Below are 24,496 nucleotides of genomic sequence, written 5' to 3' on the forward strand. Positions count from 1 at the left end.
TACCACGGATTGGCAACAGTGGAGCAGTAGGGGAGGATCAGGGCACTGCCGGGAAAACTTGGGAGGGCAATTGTACTAGCGGTGGCCATTCCACGAAAAGTCGGCGGCCACTGCACTCCGCAGCGAGGCCGCCGATTTGCAGTAGTAACAGGCCTTCAAGGAGAGGGGCAATTTTGACCCCTAGTAGAGTAGTCAAAAAACAATTAGGAAGCCAAAGAGGAACTATGAAATTAAATTATCAAGGAACATAAAAGAAAATAGTAAAATATTTTACAGGCACATCAATAAAAAAAGGAAGGTTGGGATGGGAATAGGGCCATTGAGGGATAGACACGATAATACCACGGGTAATGATAGAGCGATGGCAGAAATATTAAATAATTAAGCACATTTAAAATAAAAAGAGGGAATATATTAAATAAACTAATCATACTCAAAGAGGATAAAACCCCTGGTCCAGATGGATTGCATCCACGCATTTTAAAAAAGGTAGGGAAGAGATAGCAAGGGCCTTACTACACATATTTAATAATTTGTTAGAAAAAGGTGTAGTGCTATAGGACTGGTGGATAGCTTACGTAATACTTATATTTAAGAAGGGGGATAGAACATGTCCAGGGAATTATAGACCAGTCAGCTTAACATCGGAGGTAGGAAAAATAATGGAATCCCTACTAAAGGAGAAAATAGAACATATAGAAATTAAAAATATAATAACGAAAAGTCAGCATGGATTTCAAAAGGGAAAGTCTTGCTTGACCAACCTCATTGAATTTTTTTAAGAGGTAACAGAGAGTAGATAATGGTGATGCTGTTGATGTAATTTATCTCGATTTTCAAAAGGCCTTTGATAAGGTACCCCATAATAGACTGATGAACAAAGTCAGATAATGTGGAGTCAGGGGACAAGTAGCAGAATGGATCGCTAGCTGGTTTCAAGACAGAAAGCAGAGAGTAGGGGTAATGGGTAGCTATTCACCGTGGCAGAGTGTGGGTAGTGGTGTTCCACAAGGATCAGTGCTGGGACCACTGTTGTTCACAATTTATATTAACAATTTAGACTTTGGAATCAAAAACACAATTTCTAAATTTGCAGATGACACCAAATTAGGGGATAGTCGATACTGAGGAGCACTGCAACAAATTACAGGAGGACATTAATAAACTTGCAGAATGGGTATATAATCAGCAAATGAAGTTCAACACAGATAAATGTGAGGTATTACATTTTGGTAGGAAGAATAGGGAGGTCACTTATTACTTGGAGGATGTGAGTCTGGGTGGGGTCGAGGAACAAAGGGATCTCGGAGTACAAATACACAAATCACTAAAGGTTGCGACACAGGTTAGCAAGGCCATTAAAAAGCAAACCAAGCATTAGGGTTTATTTCTACAGGTGTAGAATTGAAAAGTAGGGAAGTTAAGCTAAACCTGTATTGAGCCTTGGTTAGCCCACTCTTGGAGTACAGCATACAGTTCTGGTCACCATATTATAAAAAGGATATAGAGGCACTAGAGAGGGTGCAGAGAAGATTTACAAGGATGATACCAGAAATGCAAGGCAATACATATCAGGAAAAGATGAACAGGCTGGGTCTTTTTTCTCTTGAAAGGTTTTAATAGCGTGGATACAGAGAGAATGTTTCCACTTGTGGGGAAGAGTATAACTAGAGGCCATCAATATAAGATAGTCACCAAGAAATCCAATAGGGAATTCAGAAGAAACTTCTTTACCCAGAGAGTGGTGAGAATGTGGAACTCGCTACCACAGGGAGTGGTTGAAGCGAATAGTATAGATGGTTTAAGGGGCGGTTAGGCAAGCATATGAGGGAGAAGGGAATAGAGGGTTATGCTGATAGAGTTAGATGAGGAAAGACGGGAGGAGGCTCGAGTGGAACATAAACACCGGCATAGACTGGTTGGGCCGAATGGCCTGTTTCTGTGCCGTATATCCTATGTAATCTAATGTAAGACTATTTCCTGTGCCGTGCTCCCTTCACATCTCTTTCTCTGGCCCCTAACCCCATACAATGAATGGCACTCGGTTTGTTCTGCTCTTTAGGTATGCCGATCGTGCCAAACAGATCCGGTGCAACGCCGTCATTAACGAGGACCCCAACAACAAACTGATCCGGGAGCTGAAGGACGAAGTCTCCAGGCTGAGAGACCTGCTGTGCACCCAGGGACTGGGCGACATTATCGATCGTAAGCAGCAGCGTATCATTGAGTCACAGGAAGAGTTCCCCCGCCCGATAAACCCCGCTCTTAACACTGCCGCATCTCCTGTGCCTTTGCTCACTGGTAATCTTGTATAGGGAACACAGCTGCTCACCTGGCCACCACTCTAAATGGGCAGATAATAGTAGCTACTTATGAACAGCCCAGGTCAATCAAAAGGCAGTTGCAACTGCTTGTAGATTCCAGTATGCAGGTCAGGCCTAGCTTTCTTTCTCTTGTATCGCACTGAGATTGTTTTGTGTCGGTAGCACAGTGTGGCGTCTGCTGTGTACCACATGGTGAGTGACACGCAGTGTGTGATGTGCAATATCAACGTTTTACTGTGATGGGTGGTGCGTGATGTCCGGTGTGTGATGGACGCACGCTACATGTAGCTTCTTTATTATGTACAAAATAACATAGACGCTTGGAGGGTGGTCCTCAAATTGAGCAAAATGGCAGTTCACCTGGTTGGCTAAAGACAGTGTCTTTTGCAAACACTCCAGCGTTTTCAAATGGGAAGGAAATCCCGAATCCCGCCTCTCCGATTACAGACTGATCCACATGATGGACAGAGCAGCTCGTATCTATAAAACCTGCAGAATATGCAGCGAAAGGAAACCTTACCCAAAAGTTAATTTAAAAACGGGGGCCAAAAGTATGAAATAAAAATCAACGTGTGGTTGGCATATCCCTTACTAGTACACAGCAAAATCACAGCGAAGTGAAAACCCAAGGGTTGAGGACTGCACTTGCTCCTTTGCGTTACTAACGTGTTTAGGATTTCACGAGAAACACTGAACAAAGATAGTCTTCGCAAACACATTTATGATGCCACCGCGCATAGCAACAGAGGAAACCTTGCACTCTACACGCTCAACACAATATTGAAGTCGGGCGAGAGTGAAGAGTTTTACAGGGCAATGGTGTGTTTTGTCATGACCTCCTTTCCTAACCCCTGCCTCTTACCGCAGTTTCTTCCAACCTTTTTTCCATCTCGTTGATGTTTCCTCGGAGCCAATTTCCTCTCTGTAATCTGTTTTATAAAAGCAAATGCAAGTGGTTTCTCTCTCTGTGGATGCTGTGATTGTGAAGCTGTTTTATGTACTCTGACCTCTCACCCTTGTTTCTCTCCTTTCTCTGGTCTCTCAGTGACTCCGGTGCCCGGTGCCAAAACAAGTGGAAGAAAATGTGTGTAAATAGTTGGAGCAGCACAGTAGTAGCTTGTGCCGCTTGCCTCACACGCACGTGCACACACACCCCCACAACACAGCATGAGACAAAGAGCCTTTTTATCCCCTTGCCCTGCGTTCATTGGTCATCATCAAGGGTGATAACAAATAGGCCCGAGTGCAGGAGGCTGCAGCATGGTTTCACGGTCCCCGGGAAATGTTCCTTCGCTCTCACTTTGTGGCGGGTTCACACCCAGCCATGCCTGCCCGCTCCCCACCACATCGCCCACGAGGCGCGTTTCAGGGGCAAAGCAAGACTTGTAAGTTGTGCGAGCTGATTCATCATCAAGGGGATCACAGCCCAGCCCCATCCTGACAGCGACCCAAAATCCACACTTGCCCATTGTGTGTTGCAATCAGGAGCAAGAGCCCGGGCTGATTTCCCCTGTCAAGAACAAGGGAGGCAAAGGTGATCTGTAGAGCCAGACCACTGCCCTAGTAGCAATAAGCTAACTGAGCACAGACAGCTGATTGAACTGAACACCATTGTGGGCCAGTGTGTGTGTCTCAGTATCTGGTGTGTCGGTCAGTACCTGGTATGTGTGTGTGTGTCTCAGTACCTGGTATGTGTGTGTGTGTCTCAGTACCTGGTGTGTGTGTGTGTGTCTCAGTACCTGGTGTGTGTGTGTCTCAGTACCTGGTGTGATTGTGTGTCTCAGTACCTGGTGTGTGTGTGTCTCAGTACCCGGTGTGTGTGTGTCTCAGTACCCGGTGTGTGTGTGTGTCTCAGTACCTGGTGTGTGTGTGTCTCAGTACCAGGTGTGTGTGTGTCTCAGTACGCGGTGTGTGTGTGTCTCAGTACCTGGTGTGTGTGTGTCTCAGTACCTGGTGTGTGTGTGTGCGTGTGTGTGTGTGTGTCAGTACCCGGTGTGTGTGTGCCTCAGTACCTGGTGTGTGTGTGTCTCAGTACCTTGTGTGTGTGTGTGTGTGTGTCAGTACCCGGTGTGTGTGTGTCTCAGTACCTGGTGTGTGTGTGTCTCAGTACCTCGTGTGTGTGTGTGTGTGTGTGTGTGTCAGTACCCGGTGTGTGTCTGTCTCAGTACCTGGTGTGTGTGTGTGTGTCAGTACCTGGTGTGTGTGTGTGTGTCAGTACCCGGTGTGTGTGTGTGTGTCAGTACCCGGTGTGTGTGTGTCTCAGTACCTGGTGTGTGTGTGTCTCAGTACCTGGTGTGTGTGTGTCTCAGTATCCGGTGTGTGTGTGTGTCTCAGTACCTGGTGTGTGTGTGTCTCAGTACCAGGTGTGTGTGTGTCTCAGTACCCGGTGTGTGTGTGTCTCAGTACCTGGTGTGTGTGTGTCTCAGTACCTCGTGTGTGTGTGTGTGTGTGTGTGTGTGTGTCAGTACCCGGTGTGTGTGTGTCTCAGTACCTGGTGTGTGTGTGTCTCAGTACCCGGTGTGTGTGTGTGTGTGTGTGTCTCAGTACCTGGTGTGTGTGTGTGTGTCAGTACCTGGTGTGTGTGTGTGTGTCAGTACCCAGTGTGTGTGTGTGTGTCAGTACCCGGTGTGTGTGTGTCTCAGTACCTGGTGTGTGTGTGTCTCAGTACCTGGTGTGTGTGTGTCTCAGTACCCGGGGTGTGTGTGTCTCTGTACCTGGGGTGTGTGTGTCTCAGTACCTGGTGTGTGTGTGTCTCAGAACCCTGTGCGTGTGTGTCTCTGTACCTGGTGTGTGTGTGTCTCAGTACCCAGTGTGTGTGTCTCAGTACCTGGTGTGTGTGTCTCAGTACCTGGTGTGTGTGTCTCAGTACCTGGTGTGTGTGTGTCTCAGTACCCGGTGTGTGAGTGTCTCAGTACTCGGTGTTTGTGTGTGTCAGTACCCGGTGTGTGTGTGTCTCAGTACCCGGTGTATGTGTCTCAGTACCTGGTGTGTGTGTGTGTCTCAGTACCCGGTGTGTGTGTGTGTGTGTGTGTGTGTCTCAGTACCCGGTGTGTGCGTGTGTGTGTGTGTGTGTCTCAGTACCTGGTGTGTGTGTGTGTGTGTCTCGTACCCGGTGTGTGTGTGTATCTCAGCACTTGATGTATGCGTGTGTGTGTGTATGTGTGTGTGTCTCAGTACCTGGTGTATGTGTCTCAGTACCTGGTGTGTGTGTGTGTCTCAGTACCCGGTGTGTGTGTGTGTGTGTGTCTCAGTACCCGGTGTGTGTGTGTGTGTGTGTCTCGTACCCGGTGTGTGTGTGTGTGTATCTCAGCACTTGATGTGTGCGTGTGTGTGTGTATGTGTGTGTGTCTCAGTACCTGGCGTGTGTCTCAGTTCCAGGACTCAGTGGCTCATTTGCATAACCTTTTCACACAAAAATGTTTGCAGACGATGGTGTAATTTAGATTCTGTTTCTCTTTTACTTTCTTTCTCTCTGGGCACAGTTTGTCCGCCTGGTTTGACACCCTGCGGCTGAGAGGGTGCTCGTGCCCCCTTTACCATCTGCTGGCAAGAGCCAGGAACTGCCCAGAAGTGACTTTCCTCAGTTCAGCTGGGTGAACAGCTGCCCACAGTCCATTGCCCCCCTGCCCACCTCCATTGTTGCAGCTCAGCCCATGCCCCTCTCGTGCCCCTGGGCACTGAGCGTTTGGTGGCACTCTGTGCCCCCATGTACCCCTCCTGTTATCTAACAATTGAGGTGTTGGAGAATGGTGGGGGTGTAAGGTCCAACGCAAATACTCTCCAGGCAGAACGTGGAATTTCCCGCTGCCCAAAATGTCTGAACTGATCACGTAACCATCGCATCTACGTGTAGTGTAACGGAACTTGCTTTTGAAGGGAAAGCTCTCCTTCACGATGGGCGACCCCACATTTCCAGGGGACAGAATCATCCACATAGAAACGTGCATTTTACAAAGACATCATGGGACCAATTTGTAGGTCTACAGCGATAGAGCAGGGGTGCACAACTAACTGGGTAGCTCGTGTGGGGAGCCAGCACAGGAACGATGGACCGAATGGCTTCCTTCTGTGCTGTATGGTTCTATGATCTGACCCCTTCCCTTGCCTCCGGATTACCATTGCGCTGGCTCCTGGGGACCCTTTCTCTCATGCTGTGACTGACAGGCTTCTGCACTGCTGACCCTGTTCCACTTTCCTGGTTACCCAATGCTCTGGCTCAGACATATGCCCACCCCTCCACCTCGGGGTGTACCCTCGTCCTACGGCATGGACTCTCTGTACAGCTCTGTTCGCGTGCGCCTGCATTAGTGTGCTGTTAGATGAACAAAGGTTTATGATCTTTAACCCCAAACTCCGACCCATCCCAACGGAGGAAGTTTACTGCAGCTTGCCCCTCAGCCACTTGATTTGCCTCTTGCTCGCAGTTTTCAGTCCTCCTTTCCTCAAGGTGCTGACTCTTGCAGAGACAGGAAAAGAGGATTTTAAAGTTAATTCTGAACGTGCTCCTTCAATTAAAAAAAAATACTGAAAGTAAGGTCTAAATAATTATCAGGGTTGAATGGATTTTGATATACAAACAGTTTGTTGCACCTTACAGAGGTTGTAAGTGAGAAACTGTTGTAAAAGAATATATGAAAATTTGTGACGTCAAATGACTGGTGGGACAACAAAAGCAACTTGCATTTATATAGCGCCTTTAAGATAGTAAAATGTCTCAAGGCGCTTTACAGGAGTGTAACCAAACAAAATTTAACATCGAGCCACATAGAGAGATAACAGACATATTTAGGACACACGCTTGGTCAAAGAGATAGATTTTCAGGAGCGACTTAAAGGAGGAAAAAGAGGTAGAGTGACAGAGAGGTTTAGAGAGGGAAATCCAGAGCTTAGGGTCCAGGCATCTGAAGGCATGGCCGCCAATAATGGAGCGATTATAATCATGGATGCGTGAAAGGCCAGAATTGGAGGAGCGCAGAGATCCCGGAGGGTTGTGGGACTGGACCATTAAAGATTATTAAAAAAGACCTACCCTTCTGTAAAACTTAGGGACAGGACACAGCGAGTCTGGTGACGAGCCTTTTGCTGAGGGGGTTCTCACACTATCGCACCCCTCATGCTACTGCAACGCTTGTGCTGTGCATCGCCCTCTTGCTTTGCGTGTGCGTATACTCCACCTTTGTCTGTCTCGCTATCTGTGTCTAATGTCGATGTCATTGATGTAGAACGCAATGTGTGTTTACTGAATTGCACCCGCCCACAATTGGCACACCGCAGAATTAATTGCCTTGCTGTTGATGGGTTTTGATACGGTGGGGTTTTTCAGGCAAGTTGGATAGGATGTCTGGTTGACATGTTGAGAATCACACTGCACTGCAGCAATCACCCAACACGACTGGGCTGGAGACACAGGGGCCGATGACAGGGTAGACCCACAAATCTGATGTCGGGTTGAGGACACATATTCCTACAAAGTAAATGTGGAGAGCCAGTCCTTTCATTTTGGACTTGGGCTCTGACAGGGGTGACAGGGCACCCAACAGAAATGTAAATTGACTGGGTGGGATAGACCCCTCAAAATGGACTCCTCAAACCGGAACAACAAAATCAATGGGTAAGAAAGATCTTGCGCTGATATACAGCATCTTATTACATCCTGAAAGGGTGGTAGAGGCAGAAACCTTTGCCATATTTAAAAAGTACTTGGATATGCACTTGAAGTGCCATAACCTACAAGGCTACAGACCAAGAGCCGGAAAGTGGAATTGGGCTGGATAGCATGATTGGGCTGGATAGTTCTTTGTCGGCCTGCGCGGACACGATGGGCTGAATGGCCTCCTTCCGTGCTGTAAATTTCTATGATCCTCAGGATCACCCAAAGCCCTTCACAGCCAATGATTCACTGTTGTTATGGAGACAACTATGGTTGCCCATTTGTGCACAGCAAGGTCCCACAAACAACAAATGAATGAGCAGTTAGGTGGTGGAGGTTGAGGGAGGAGTGCTGGCCAGCAAAATTCCACGATTGTTATTTTCAAGTAGATCTTTAACATCCATGTGAACTTACAGACGAAGCCTCAGTTTAATATCTCAAATGGCACCTCTGATAATGTAACATTCACTCAGTACTACGCTGACGTATCAGCCAAGATTTTGGCCCTGAATGTTTGCAAGAGTCCAATTGGCCAGCAAAACCCCCTGAGAAAATAGCATAAATAGAGGCTTGCATCTTTCTCCTGGGGGTTCTGTTGGAATTACGTTGGGCGACAAGGAAAACTTAATTCCCAAAGTATTTTAGGGCTAGTGTGCTCACGTTCAGGCATGGGACTTGAATCCACAACCATCTGACTGAGAAGCAATAGTGCTACCAACTGAACAAGTATCAAAGCATCACTAGTCAATGCAACCCAGTGATGTAGAAGGTTAGACAGTCATAATTCTACCTCAGGCAGAAGGCAGGAAGTCTCCTTTCCTATTGGAGGTGGAGATAGGAGTTGTTTTATCTCTCGGACCTGGGCTCAAAGCTACTCCAAATTGAAAGCATGAAGAGTTCCTCTCTCAGAATTCTTAAAGGTCTGAAGTAAAGATCTTGGGTTCAGAACTGGGTTTGAATTTCGCCGAGGTCCACAGCACAAAAGTGTCCCCCAGATCCAGGCTTGTAAACCTTATCTGCTGAGGTTGGGACAGTGTAGAGGGAGCTTTACTCTGCATGTAATCCTTGCTATAATTGATCTCGGACACATGCAGGGGAAGGCACACATATACACTAAGCGTACACACACACACAGGGTGGACACACACATACATGGGACAGACACATGCACAACACAAATACACAAGGCAGGCACACATATAAAAGGTAGGCACACAAAAAATGAGGTACATAAAAGTATGGGCCAGACTTACACAACCACAAGGTAGACACCTACACGAGTCACTGGGCACACAGATATAGGACACATACAGGAGATTGGCACATACACAGGGCACACACATGCACTCAGGGGGCACATGCAAATACAGGGTGCACATACTATATGAGGCATACATGTACATGAGACAGACATATACATAGGCCATAGACAATTGCAAAGAGCATACACGTATATGGAACACAGGCATATAAAAGGCACACATATGAGGTGCATACACAAGCAACACTTTCACCGGCATGGGCATACAAGGGACACACTTGTAGAGATATCCATGAACATGGGACAAACAGGTACAGAAGCACTCACATGCACAATTCACAATGCACACCAATACATGGGGCATACATACATATGGCACACAAATCTATTGAGCACACCTGTACATAGAGAAAGCACACATACATAGAGAGTATACACATGCATAGGACAGGCATGTACAGATGACACACATGCAGGACACATATACATGAGCCAGATGCATGTACACAGAAATATAAAGGTAACCCACTTACACATAGTAACATGTTACACACACATACACGGGGCTCACATACACATATGCAGAACAAACATCAGGTTCATGCATACATAGGTCAAATATGCATACTTACATGGGGTACAGATACATGGACCATGGATCATACACAGGACATATATATGAACACAAGACAGGCAAGTACAGGGGCACATACACATACACAGGGCATACACATATCCAAAAGGTTGCACATGTAAATTGAGCGCACTCATACATAGGGAACAAACAAACACAAGAGGCATGCACATACGTGGGTACACATGTATAAATGTGATAGGCATGCACACATATGTATAAGAGGCACAGGCATATGTAGAGTATGCACTCATAAATATAACACACATACACAGGGCAGACACACACACAAGGCACACAGCTGCATGGACTACACACAAATACAAGGAGCAAATACATACATGGGGTGCATGCATACGTAGGCAAACATAAATACATAGTGCACACATGTACATTGGCACAATCATAGCACATACATGTATACATTGGACATATAGATATACAGGAGTACATAAGTAGATGGGATAGACATGTATATGGAGCACCCACATATACGTGGAGCACTTATATTTAAAGAACACAGATGCACACCAAGCAACACACAGGTATGCACATACACAGGCACGCACATGTGCATGGAACAGACAAATACACAGGTGCACATAAGTGGAGCATGCACATATACATGTGGTACACATATGTATAAGGTACACACATACACAGGGCACACAAATATATGTGAGGCATTCATATACATGCAAGTACTCACGTACACAGGACAGACTCATACAGTGTGGCAAAGAGCAAGGAAGCTGTGTATTAGACAGGAATAAAAAAGTTTCTTGAGGTGGATTTTTTTTTGGAAACTGGGAGCTAATGTAAGAGGGATGTCCCTCCCTCTGGGGAGCAGAACCTATACTCCCGAGGCCCTGGAGTGAGTGCGCTCTTTGCTGTTCTTTGTTCTGTTACTTGTTGTGCCAGGAGAAGGTTTCTCTTCCCTATAATCTTTCAGAATATTTTTGTTTTCATAAAGGAAGAAAAGAGAGGGTTCAGTAGCCACGGAGGACAACGTGGTTCATTGCCATGGTGATAGCACATGCAAGGCTTTTGTCAAGACACCACTCTTGCAGGTCCTGGTAAAATACAAAATGGAGCTTGAGCTGTGTGTTCTGCCTAGGTTTACAGCTCTGGTGTTTCGGGCTCAGATTGGGATTGGAACCTGGGTCCTTCTTGGTTACCGACTGGAAGCTGCTGACGGGGATGGTTACATTTGAGAAGCCAAGCACATGGAGTGTTACTTGAAAGTCATTTATCCAAATCATACTGTGTGCCATCAGAAATAAAAACATGTTGTTGGTCATGACCCCGGGATGATCCAAGATATGTGACAGCCCCTGAACCACTTCCAGGTGAAAATATCCCTCTTCTCAACCTGTAGAAGTCCCCAATGGGCCAGATCTCAGCGACGCTGCCTGCCTTGTGATTCCCTGATAATTACTGCCAGGTTCTTGGGAGTTGAAAAGTCAAGTCAAGAGTATACTTGCATTGGAGGCAGTTCATAGAAGGTTCACTAGGTTGATTCCGGAGATGAGGGGGTTGACTTATGAAGATGGTTGAGTAGGTTGGGCCTATACTCATTGAAGTTCAGAAGAATGAGAAGAGATCTTATTGAACCATATAAAATAATGAGGGGGCTCGACAAGGTGGATGCAGAGAGGATATTTCCACTCATAGGGGAAACTAAAACTAGGGGACATAGTCTCAGAATAAGGGGCCGCCCATTTAAAACTGAAATGAGGAAGAATTTCTTCTCTCAGAGGGTTGTAAAGCTGTGGAATTCTCTGCCCCAGAGAGCTGTGGAGGGTGGGTCATTGAATATATTTAAGGTGGAGATAGACAGATTTTTGAGCGATAAGGGAATAAGGGAAGTGGAGCTGAGTCCATGATCAGATCAGCCATGATCTTATTAAATGGCGGAGCAGGCTAAATGGCCTACGCCTATTTCTTATGTTCTTATGTTAAGTCAGGAGTGGGCGTGTTAGCATCACTGCTCACTCTCTCCCCCAAGGCTGTCCTTTCTATCATCTGCTGCCTGCAGACTACATAACTGGCTTATTGGTCTTGCGTCATGCAGCTATGGTAACAGCCAGCGGTCAGGGGGCAAGTGGACGGGACTCTCACCGTGCATGGTGGAAAATATCTGAATTACAATAGGGTTATAACTCAAACAAACGGCAACATTAGCAAGGCACGGGGAAAATGAGCAATGATAAATCAATGAGCAACGGCAAGTGAATGGGCATTCCAATGATTGCAATGGGAGATGAGTAATCCACTTGGTTACTGGTATTTTCCTCTCAGTAAGTAGATCAGTGGCTCCCCAAAGAAAACCAGCCGTCGGACAATTTGAGCGTTGAAAAGTGACCATTCTAAGTTGGCAGAAATCATCAAAATCCATCAACAGTAAGCACATCTTAAACCCTTGGGTACACCAGCCTGGCTACCGCTCAAGCACTGATTCATTCTGCACCCGTTCATGGTGTCTGTCTGCTTTCTAACATATATTTCTCATCCCGTTTTAGTTCATTATACCCAACTTGCATTGTTCTTTCTTTCTTTTTCTTTCTCTCTTTCTCCCCTCTCTCCCTCCCGCTTCCTTCTGTAGACGTGAACGATTTAGAGAATAATAATCGTAACCGCAGAATAGCCGCTGTCAATCAACGAGCTGACAATTTCTCCACAGTGTCCGGAATGGTGGCTGGAGTGAGCCCCTCGCCATCCCTTTCCGCTCTGTCCAGCCGCGCAGGGTCCGTGTCCAGCCTGCACGACCGGCTCATGATTGCCCCCGGCAGCGAGGAAGCCATTGAGCGACTGAAGGTAAACAGATCATTTTCGAACCGGGACGATGATTAACAGAAGAGAAAAATACAAGGGAAATTTGAAATGCCAAAGTTTATACCGAATGTATTAAATTCTTAATTTGAATGGTGTTGGAAAGGTACATGGTAAATTAGTATCGTCTTCTAATTCAGTTAGTAGGCCAAAGGCAAACATGAAAGACCTGGAGATAGCAGCCTTTGTTTTATTGGTGACATGCATTTAGAAAACAAATGGGGCTTCCCTTGAAAGCCACAACATCAGGGCCTCTGGTAAACAGGCCAGGTATTATTTCCTGCTAACCTTCAACGTCAGCCTTCATTTTGTGACATCCTGCTTAGCAACTTCTGAGACTTTTTGCACGGGGTGTTTAAACAGCCAAGGCATGATCTGCACTTGCGTGACAGCCCGCCGAGGGCAATGCCCTGACTGATATACTCCCATACTGCAAATGGGCCAACCTGACCAGGGCAATGGCCTGCCTTTGTTATCTCCAGACTTGACTATTCCAATACACTTCTGGCTAGCCTCCCACATTCTACACTATGTAAACCCGAGGTCATCCAAAACTCGGCTGCCCGTGTCCTAACTCGCACCACCCATCAGATATCACCCCTGTGCTCACTGACCTACATTGGCTCCCGGTTAAGCAACACTTTGATTTTAAAATTGTCATCCTTGTTTCCAAATCCCTCCATGGCCTCGCCTCTCCCATCCGTGGCTAACTAAGGAAATAAAGGACGGTATCCAATTAAAAACAAGGGCATACAAAGTGGCCAAAATTAGTGGGAGGACAGAAGATTGGAATGCTTTTAAAAGCCAGCAAAGAATGACTAAAAAAATGATTAAGAAAGGGACAATAGACTATGAAAGTAAACTAGCACGAAATATAAAAACAGATAGCAAGAGTTTCTATAGGTATATAAGAAGGAGAAGAGTGGCTAAAGTAAATGTTGATCCCTCAGAGGACAAGACTGGGGAATTAAGTCATGGGGAACATGGAAAATGGCAGAAACTCAGAACAAATATTTTGTATCAGTCTTTACAGTAGAGGACACTAACAATATTCCAACAGTGAATAGTCAAGGGGCTATAGTGGGGAAGGAACTTAACACAATCACAATCACTAAGGAGGTTGTATTGGGACTAAAGGCAGATAAATCCCCTGGACCTGATGGCTTGCAACAAAGGATCTTAAGAGAAGTAGTGGCAGGGATTGTGGATGCATTGGTTATAATTTACCAAAATTCCCTGGATTCTGGGGATGTCCCAGCAGATTAGAAAACTGCAAATGTAATGCCCCTATTTAAAAAAGAAGGCAGACAAAAAGCAGGAAACTATAGACCAGTTAGCCTAACATCTGCGGTTGGGAAAATGTTGGAGTCCATTATTAAAGAAGCAGTAGCAGGACATTTGGAAATGCAAAATTTGGTCAGGCAGAGGAAATAACAAACAGGGTGGATAAAGGGGAACAAGTGGATGTGGTATATTTGGACTTCCAGAAGGCACTTGACAAAGTGCCATATAAAAGGTTACTGCACAAGATAAAAGTTCACGGGGTTGGGGGTAATATATTAGCATAGATAGAGGATTGGCTAATGAACAGAAAACAGAGAGTTGTGATAAATGGTTCATTCTTGGGTTGGCAATCAGTAACCAGTGGGGTGCAGCAGGGATCAGTGCTGGGACTCCAACTATTTACAATCTATATTAACGACTTGGAAGAAGGGATTGAGTTTAACATAGCCAAGTTTGCTGACGATACAAAGATGGGAGGAAAAACAATGTGTGAGGAGGATACAAAAAATCTGCAGAAGGACATAGATAGGCTAAGTGAGTGGGCAAAAATTTGGCAGATGGAGTATAATGTTGGAAAGTGTGAGGTTATGCACTTTGGCAGAAAAAATCAAAGAGCAAGTTATTATTCAAATGGAGAAAGATTGCAAAGTGCCATAGTACAGTGGGACCTGGGGGTACTTGTGCATGAAACACAAAATTATAGTACAGGATAGTACGTGCACTCGCCCTAGCTGCAAAATCGTTTACCCGGAATAGCCCGATCCCTGAGGGACTCGGATAATCGAGAGTTGCCTGTATGTAGGTACAGCAAGTGATCAGGAAGGCCAATGGTATCTTGGCCTTTATTGCAAAGGGGATGGAGTATAAAAGCAGGGAAGTCTTACTACAGCCAGCTATATAAGGTATTGGTGAGGCCATATCTGGAATACTGTGAGCAGTTTTGGTTTCCATATTTGCGAAAGGATATACTTGCTTTGGAGGCAGTTCAGAGAAGGTTCACTAGGTTGATTCCGGGGATGAGGGGGTTGACTTATGAGGAAAGGTTGAGTAGGTTGAGCCTCTACTCATTGGAGTTCAGAAGAATGAGAGGTGATCTTATCGAAACGTATAAGATTATGAGGGGCTTGACAAGGTGGATGCAGAGAGGATGTTTCCACTGATGAGGGAGACTAGAACTAGAGAGCATGATCTTAGAACAAGGGGCCACCCATTTAAAACAGAGATGAGGAGGAATTTCTTCTCTCAGAAGGTTGTAAATCTGTGGAATTTGCTGCCTCGGAGAGCTGTGGAAGCTGGGACATTGAATAAATTTAAGACTGAAATAGACAATTTCTTGAGCGATAAGAGGATAAGGGGTTATGGGGAGCGGATGGGGAAGTGGAGCTGAGTGCATGATCAGATCAACCATGATATTGAATGGCGGAGCAGGCTCGAGGGGCTGTATGGCCTACTCCTGTTCCTATTTCTTATGTTCTTATTCCTTGAGAAACCGCTCAATTAGAAACAATTTTACGTGCTTCATTTAAGCTATCTGCTAGCTCACTGTAACCTATGGCTTTTGAACAGGAGTAAATGAAATAGCGCACTCATTTTCACAGTAGCTGCCACACTAAATGTTAGTTGCACACATATTCTGTACTGCAGGGCCAGGGACTGTTACATGGGAAATGTTGCATAGTCACCTGGCAGATCCCTATCTTTCAGCCAGCAGCCTGGTCCTGGGCCTCAATACAGAGCTATGCTTCACCCCTTCCGAGTTAGTTTTTAAAAAGCTTACATTGACGTTTGTGCGCTATGTCAACAGGAGACGGAGAAGATAATCGCCGAGCTGAATGAAACGTGGGAGGAGAAACTCCGCAGAACGGAAGCCATAAGGATGGAGAGGTAAAGTACAACTTCAATCTCAAATATCAATGATTTGTATGAGGGGACCAAATGTAATATCTCCAAGTTTGCTGATGATACAAAGCTAGGAGGGAATGTAAGTTGTGAGGCGAATTAGGAGCAGGAGTAGGCCATTCGGCCCCTCGCTCATGGCTGATCTTCTACTTCAACTCCACTTTCCGGTACTGTCCCCATATCCCTTGATGCCCAGGTGTAATTCCGGTGTTGTAGATCAGCTCCCATTATAGAAACCATTTGATTTCCATTTCCATTGAAATCATTGGCTTGTATTTCCCTGAATATAAAAGAATGAGGGGGAGATCTGATTGAGATGTTTAAAATGTTAAAGGTACAGTATTCAATAGACTGGATAATGAGAAACTATTTCCTCTGGTGAGATGATCCAGAACAAGAGGGCACAATCTTAAAACTGGAGCTAGGCCATTCAGGAGGGAAATCAGGATATATTTTTTATTGGGTAAGGGTATTAGGTAAGGGTATTTTGGAGAAAAGGTGGGTAAATGGAGCTGAGGTACAGATCAGCCATGATTTCATTGAATGGCAGAGCAGACTCGAGGGGCCGAATGGCCAACTCCTGTTCTTATGAAATAAAAATTGGACGGACTCTGGTCCACAATGTCAGTCTAATGTTCGGGCGGCGAGTTGAAAACCTATCCCAATGTCTCTGTTAAAGCGGAGCACAGAAGAATGTTATTTGAACAGGTTCAGTGTTTGCCACTAAATGGCCAGCAGTAAAGTCAAGTCTTACATGGTGCACTGTGCCACCCAGTGTTTACCGCTCCAGTGATATTTTTACTGGAGTCCTGCCAGCTAGGATTTCCTTAAAGTGGGGGCATCTGTTTAATGCTGTGAACTGACTAGAAATTAAGAAGGTGGCAACCTTAAGGTGCTGGAGGCAGACTCAATTTTATCTTTCAAAAGGGAATTGGATAAGTATCTGAAGGATAAACATTAGCAAGGCAACGGGGAAAGGGCGGGGGAATGGGACTAACTGAGAATCGGCATGGGCTCGATAGGCTGAATGACCTTCCGTGCTGTAACTATTCCATGATTCTGATTCTAACCAACCTGGAAAGGGGGCAGCTGAGGCTGGGTGGATCAGATACTGGAGTACGATCCTCTGTGTCTCCTCATTCATTTTAAATCTGAGATTAGTCAGAGACCTATTACTCCTGGACTGGAACCGATCATGTTTAAGGTATTTAATACCCTGCGACAATTCTTGATAGGACAAACATCATTCATCTACTGAGATTTTATCTTGGATGTTTCTCTCTGAACTCAGATTCCCTGTGCTGCCCCCTCAGATCAGTGTACCCACCTACAATTATGGCCTAGGCTCGGACATGGGGCATTCAGAACTGGCTTTTCTTCTGTAAAGTGATCCCCAAGATAATCTGTTCAAGGGCACACCCTGGAGAAACAGCTAATGGATCATACTGGTCCAACTGCAAAACTCAAGTGGTTCCATGTGCTGCCAATGTATCGAATTCCAAAGTACTCAACCAACCACCATTTATTCACCAGTGTAGAATTCCAACGGACCAAATTCTCAGAGGGTTGTAAATCTGTGGAATTCGCTGCCTCAGAGAGCTGTGGAAACTGGGATATTGAATAAATTTAAGACAGAGTTAGACAGTTTCTTAACCGATAAGGGAATAAGGGATTACGGGGAGCGGGCAGGGAAGTGGACCTGAGTTCATGATCGGATCAGCCATGATCGTATGGCCTACTCTTGCTCCTATTTCTTATGTTCTTATTAAACCCTTTCCTGTTCAGATCTGATGGTAAATTCTCAATGGTTTTGAATTTATGTTACAGGGAGGCTCTCCTGGCGGAGATGGGTGTGGCCATGCGTGAAGATGGCGGTACATTGGGTGTCTTCTCTCCTAAGAAGGTAAGTCAGGCCTGAAAAAAACTGAAAGAACCATTTCCGTCTTGTGTGCCCAGCAACGTAGGAAGGATATTGCTGCTAAATGGCTGTAAATGGACATAGCTTTTTGATGAACCCTTTGATGGGTGTAGTCTAAACCTGCTGCCTATAATTCACAATATCTGTTCAAATAACTGACCAGGGCTTTCTCCAATGGACCAGGGGCAGTGGGCTGGTCACCACAAATGTCAGTGTTCTGCAACTTGGATGAAGAGAGATACAGTAAAATACAGAAATAAAAAGAACTTGCATTAATATAGAACGTTACTTCGTCTCTCAGCAATGTCCCAAAGTACCGCACGTTCAATACATTATTTTTGAAGCCCAGTCACAGTTGCTATTTATTGAAACATGACAGCAAGGATCCACAGCAAGGTCCTACAAACAGTAAGGAGATGAATAACCAGTTAATCTGTTTTTGGTTAGTCGATGAATGTTGACCAGGACACAGGGAAGTCTCCCTGCTCCTCTTCAAGTACTGACATCTTGAACAATCATTCAAAGAGACAGATAGGGAATCAGTTTAACATCTCATTTTAAGGACAGCACCTACAACAGTGCAGCACTCCTTCAGTGCTGCACTGAAGTGTCAGCTCGATTACATGCTCAAGCCTTGGAGTGGGGCTTAAACGCTAGACCTTCTGCTTAAGAGAGGAGAATGCTACCGACTGAACCACGCTAAACGTGAAAATATTTCTGAACAGATTTGTGAGATCCCCACCTATACCAGCCTCACCAATTCTTCCCCACAGGTCGCGACAAAATTAAGACACCTTTATATTGATGTTGGGCATCAGGAAAATGGTGGTCATAAACTCTGAAACCACCAAGATGTATTGTACCTGTTGTGTATCTGTAAAGCATGCACTCCCATGTTCCGTCACCAGGGAGCTCATCCCCTGAAGTCCCAAGGGATCCCATCGTCCCTTGGGAGCACTGTATATAAGTCGGCCCCTAAGGCCTGTTCCTCACTCTGGAGTGTCTTATTAAAGACTGAGGTCACTGTTACTTTAACCTCCCTGTGTGCAGCCTCATCAGTGTTAGGAACACAATAACTGGCGACGAGAATACGAATCCAACGCAAAGATGCAGCAAACTGTGGGCATCCTGGAGAAGTTCTCGGATGGTGAGGACTGGGAAGCCAATGTCGAACGGCTAGACCAGTACTTTGTAGCCAGTGAGCTGGACGGAGAAGGAAGCGCTGCAAAAAGGAGAGCGGTCCTCCTTACAGTCTGCGGGGCACCGACCTACAGCCTCATGAAGAATCTTCTGGCTCCGGTGAAACCCACAGATATGTCGTATGAGGAGCTGTGTACACTGGTTCGGGAGCATCTTAACCCGAGGGAGAGCATGCTGATGGCGAGGTATCGGTTCTAGACGTGCCAGCGATCTGAAGGTCAGGAAGTGGTGAGCTACGTCGCCGAGCTAAGGCGACTTGCAGGACAATGTGAGTTTGATGGTTACTTGGAGCAAATGCTCAGAGACTTTTTTTACTGGGCATTGGCCACGAGACCATCCTACGAAAACTTTTGACTGCAGAGACACTGACCCTCAGTAAGGCCATTGCGATAGCACAGGCGTTTATGTCCACTAGTGATAACACCAAACAAATCTCTCAGCACACAAGTGCTAGCAATGTTCATAAATTAACTGGAACTGTGTTTGCGAGCAGAAATGTACAGGGCAGAACCCACGAGTCTGCAACTGCCAGCAGGCCTCAGGTGACCCAGATGACTCAGAGTCCCCAACAAAGGATGAATGCAAGGCAATTCACATCTTGTTGGCGTTGTGGAGGCTTCCATTCATCCTATTCATGCCGCTCCAAAGGGTATGTTTCCAAGAGCTGTGGAACAATGGGGCACCTCCAATGAACTTGCAAACGAGCTGCAAGCTCTGCAAAACATGCTAACCACCACGTGGCAGAGGAAGATCGGTCCATGGTGGATCAAAGCAATTTTGAGCCTCAGAGAGAGGAGGCAGATGCTGAAGTACACATGGTGCACACATTTTCGACGAAATGTCCACCTCTAATGCTGAACGTAAAATTGAATGGTTTACCCATAGCCATGGAACTGGTGCTAGCCAATCCATCATGAGTAAAAAGATGTTTGAGAGACTGTGGTGCAACAAGGCATTCAGACCAGCCCTGAGCCCCATCCACACGAAAAGAGCTTATCACTGTCCTGGGCAGCGCCATGGTCAAGGTCACCTACGAGGGCACTGTGCACAAACTGCCACCCTGGATTGTCCCAGGCAATGGCCCCACACTGCTTGGAAGGAACTGGCTGGGCAAAATCCGCTGGAACTCGGATGTCATCCGAGCGCTATCAAATGTCGATGAGGCCTCATGTATCCAGGTCCTTCCTTTTTTGAGCCAGGCATTGGAAACTTTTCCGGGGCGAAGGTACGGATCCACTTGGTCCCAGAGGCAGGACCCATTCACCACAAGGCGCGAGCGGCACCTCACATGATGAGGAAGAGAGTGGAAATCGAGCTGGACAGGCTTCAACGCAAGGGCATCATCTCCCCATTGGAATTCAGCAAGTTGGCCAGCCCGATTGTTCCAGTACTCAAAAGTGATGGCATGGTCAGGATTTGCGGTGATTATAAAGTAACTATTAATCGTTTCTCGCTACAGGACCAATACCCGCTACCTAAGGCAGACGACCTATTTGCGACGCTGGCAGGAGGCAAGACGTTCACCAAGCTCGACCTGACTTTGGCCTACATGACGCAGGAGCTGGAGGAGTCTTCGAAGGGTCTCACCTGCACCAACACACACAAGGGACTGTTCATCTACAACAGATGTCCGTTTGGAATCCGGTCGGCTGCAGCGATCTTCCAGAGAAACATGGAGAGCCTACTCAAGTTGGTACCACACATGGTGGTCTTTCAGGACGACATATTGGTCATGGGTCAGGACACCGCTAAGCACCTACAAAACCTGGAGGAGGTCCTCCAGTGACTGGATTGCATAGGACTGCGGCTGAAGTGTCGAAATGCGTCTTCATGGCAACAGAAGTGGAATTTATGGGGAGAAAGATCACGGCGGACGGCATTCGGCCCACAGACGCCAAGACAGAGGCTATCAGGAACGCGCCCAGGCCACAGAACGTCACGGAGCTGCGGTCGTTCCTGGGACTCCTCAACTATTTTGGTAACTTCCTACCGGGGTTAAGAACCCTGTTAGAGCCACTGCATATGTTATTGCGCAAAGGTGAGAACTGGGTATGGGGAAAAAAACAAGTAATTGCTTTTGAGAAAGACAGAAACATTTTATGCTCCAACAAGCTGTTTGTATTTTATAACCCGTGTAAAAGACTTGTGCTAGCATGTGACCCGTCGTCGTACGGAGTCGGTTGTGTATTACACGTCGCCTATGCTTCCAGGAGCTTGTCTAAGGCCGAGAGAGCCTACAGAGTGATTGAGAAAGAGGCATTAGCGTATGTGTTCGGGGTAAAGAAAATGCATCAGTACCTGTTTGGCCTCAAATTTGAGCTGGAAACCGATCACAAGCCCCTCACATCCCTGTTCGCTGAAAACAAGGGGATAAATACTAATGCCTCAGCCCGCATACAAAGGTGGGCACTCGCGCTATCAGCATATACACATATCATCCGCCACAGGCCAGGCACCGAGAACTGTGCGGATGCTCTCAGTTGGCTACCATTGCCCACCACGGAGGTGGAAATGGCGCAGCCTGCAAACTTGTTGATGGTGACGCAGCCCGCAGACTTGTTGATGGTCATGGAAGCGTTTGAAAATGATAAATCACCTGTCATGGCCCGCCAGATTAGGACTTGGACCAGCCAAGATCCTCTGCTGTCCCGAGTAAAAGATTGTTTACTGCATGGGAACTGGGCCAGCATCACCATTGAAATGCAAGAGCCAATCAAGCCGTTCCAGCGGCGAAAGGACGAGCTGTCCATTCAGGCAGACTGCCTGTTGTGGTTTAACCGCGTAGTGCTACCAAAAAAGGGCAGGGAGACATTCATCTTGGTTCTCCACAGCACACACCCGGGTATAGTAATGATGAAAGCGAGAGCCAGATCCCACGTGTGGTGGCCCGGTATCAACTCTGACTTAGAGTCCTGTGTACGGCAATGCAGCGTATGTGCTCAGTTGAGCAACGCGCCCACAGAGGCACCACTAAGTTTATGGTCCTGGCCCTCCAGACCATGGTCGAGGATCCATGTCGACTATGCAGGCCCATGTTCCTGGTGGTGGTGGATGCTTTATCACCGCCACCGCCACCATTGAAAGCCTGAGGGCCATGTTTGCCACCCACAGCCTGCTTAACATACTGGTCAGTGACAACGGGCCATGTTTCACCAGTGCCGAATTTAAAGAATTCATGACCCGCAATGGGATCAAACATGTCACCTCGGCCCCGTTTAAACCAGCCTCCAATGGGCAGGCAGAGCAGGCAGTACAAACCATCAAACAGAGCCTTAAATGAGTCACAGAAGGCTCACTCCAAAACCGCCTGTCCCAAGTACTGCTCAGCTACCGCACGAGACCCCACTCGCTCACAGGGGTGCCCCCGGCTGCGCTACTCATGAAAAGAACACTTAAAACCAGACTGTCTCTGGTTCACCCCAACCTGCATGATCAGGTAGAGAGCAGGTGGTAGCAACAAAATGTAAACGATGGTCGCGCCACTATGTCACGGGAAATTGATCTGAATGACCCTGTGTATGTGCTAAACTATGGATCGCGGGCACGGTGATAGCTAAAGAAGGGATTAGGGTGTTTGTAGTCAAACTGGACAATGGACAAATTTGCAGAAAGCACCTGGACCAAATGAGGCTGCGGTTCACAGACTGCCCTGAACAACCCACAGTGGACACCACCTTTTTCGAGCCCACAACACACACCCAAAGGATCAGCAACACCACGCCGGACCAGGAAATCGAACCCATCACGCTCAACAGCCCAGCAAGGCCAGGCTCACCTAGCAGCCCTGCAGGGCCAACAGCACACCAGCCCAGCGAGGCACAGCCAACACACCAGAACAGACATTTGTACCGAGGCGGTCCACCAGGGAAAGAAAGGCTCCCGACCGCCTCACTTTGTAAATAGTTTTCACTTTGACTTTTGGGGGGGAGTGATGTTGTGGATCTGTAAAGCATGCACTCCCATGTTCCACCACCAGGGAGCTCATCCCCAGAAGTCCCAAGGGATCCCAGCATCCCTTGGGAGCACTGTATATAAGCCGGCCCCTAAGGTCTGTTCCTCACTCTGGAGTGTCTTATTAAAGACTGAGGTCACTGTTACTTTAACCTCCCTGTGTGCAGCCTCATCTGTATTAGGAACACAATAGTACCCATGCTCATGGATGTTTGAGGGAACACTAGAGGGCCAATATGAAGGAGGCATGTTTTCTGCTGCCTCTGATTTTTGGAACCCAGGTGAAGCAGAGACCCCAGTGTCGGGAGAGACGGGTGGTTTGGCTCCTTAGGCCAGTGTGGATGTGGTACTCTTGCGACCCATGGTACCAAGTAAAAGCGTCTTTAGTTACAAGAGGTACAACAATAGAGCCCCACATCTAACCAGGAACAGATTCATGAGGAGATTCCAATGTTAATTGTAGCTTTGTGAAACTCAATATAGCTTAACATTGGCTTTGTATAGGTGTTTGTGTGCGAATGTGTGTCTGCACATTCTGTGGGTCCGTTTGAACATGTATCTGTGTTGTGACTGTGTATGTGTGTGATGTGTCCACGTGTGTGTGTGTGTGTGTGTGTGTAAGAAACATTTATTATAACTGCTGTTGGCTGCTTTCCTCCATCTGAAGTCCAATGGCTGCTGCTTTATAATTTGTTAACCAATGTCATTTGTTGTTCTGTTTTTTGCTATCTCCATTCCTGGTTTTGCCCATTCCCCTCCCTCTTTTACCACCGCTTCAACTCTCCCTCCCCTCCCCTCCCTTGCTCAATACCCGCTAACATTTAATTCCTGTCAGATTGTCCGCAGAAGAGCTGCTCAGATGTTGCTGGAGTCTCTGGGGGTGTTCTCTCCCAAGGAGGTTTGTTCTGGGTGGCTGTGTGCGTGTGAACAATATTGTGCTCTCTCTGATTTGGTTTGTTCTGTCACTTGTTCAATCCCTGATTCTGTCGGCTGTTTCTGATTAATTTTCCAACATTACAGCCCTCCCTTAATGGCCCTTAACTTCATGGATCATTCCCACCAATGAAGATAATATAAATCTCATGTCAGATTTTGGGAAGAACGTTTAGACCTCTCGCTCCCCATCCCACCCCTTCTCTCCCCCTTTCCTGCTCTCTTTCTACCCCCTCTGTCCCACCCCACTCTTCCACATTCTCTTCATCCCCTTCTTTCCCCCTTTTTCAGCTATTCCCTCTCCATTTATTTCCTTCTCCGTCTTCCTCCTCTCCTCTGTCTCTTCACTTTCTCTCCCTTCTCTCCCAATCATCCTATTCCCCCTTGCCACCCCCCGCCCCCCCCCCCCACCCCCGGTCTCCCTCTCCCCTCTTCCCTTTCTGCCCTTCATCTCCTTCTCTGGCTCTCCCTTTAAATATTAAATATAATTAAGATCCTGAGAAACCATGGGATCAGGAAAGATCCACCGAACCTGTCACCACCGCAGACCATGTACAATCGGCTGATTTAATCTCCTGGGAGACTGTTCTACAAGGTTTTTTTCTGATTT

General features: G+C 46.7%; 1 protein-coding gene across 2 annotated transcripts in view; it reads left to right on the plus strand.

Annotated features, from left to right (window-relative positions):
• kif1aa (kinesin family member 1Aa) overlaps positions 1 to 24,496 on the plus strand; it is a 511,950-nt gene that overhangs the window by 328,676 nt on the left and 158,778 nt on the right. Inside the window, exons 12-15 of one of the 2 annotated variants that reach the window (XM_070882200.1) lie at positions 2,063 to 2,205; positions 12,475 to 12,686; positions 15,790 to 15,869; positions 17,712 to 17,787. In XM_070882200.1, the coding sequence (XP_070738301.1) occupies positions 2,063 to 2,205; positions 12,475 to 12,686; positions 15,790 to 15,869; positions 17,712 to 17,787 (511 nt within the window). The remainder of the gene's footprint in view (positions 1 to 2,062; positions 2,206 to 12,474; positions 12,687 to 15,789; positions 15,870 to 17,711; positions 17,788 to 24,496) is intronic. The other variant, XM_070882201.1, reaches the window with a different exon arrangement.

Source organism: Pristiophorus japonicus, chromosome 6 (genome assembly GCF_044704955.1).
Source record: "Pristiophorus japonicus isolate sPriJap1 chromosome 6, sPriJap1.hap1, whole genome shotgun sequence".
Lineage (NCBI taxonomy): Eukaryota > Metazoa > Chordata > Chondrichthyes > Pristiophoridae > Pristiophorus > Pristiophorus japonicus.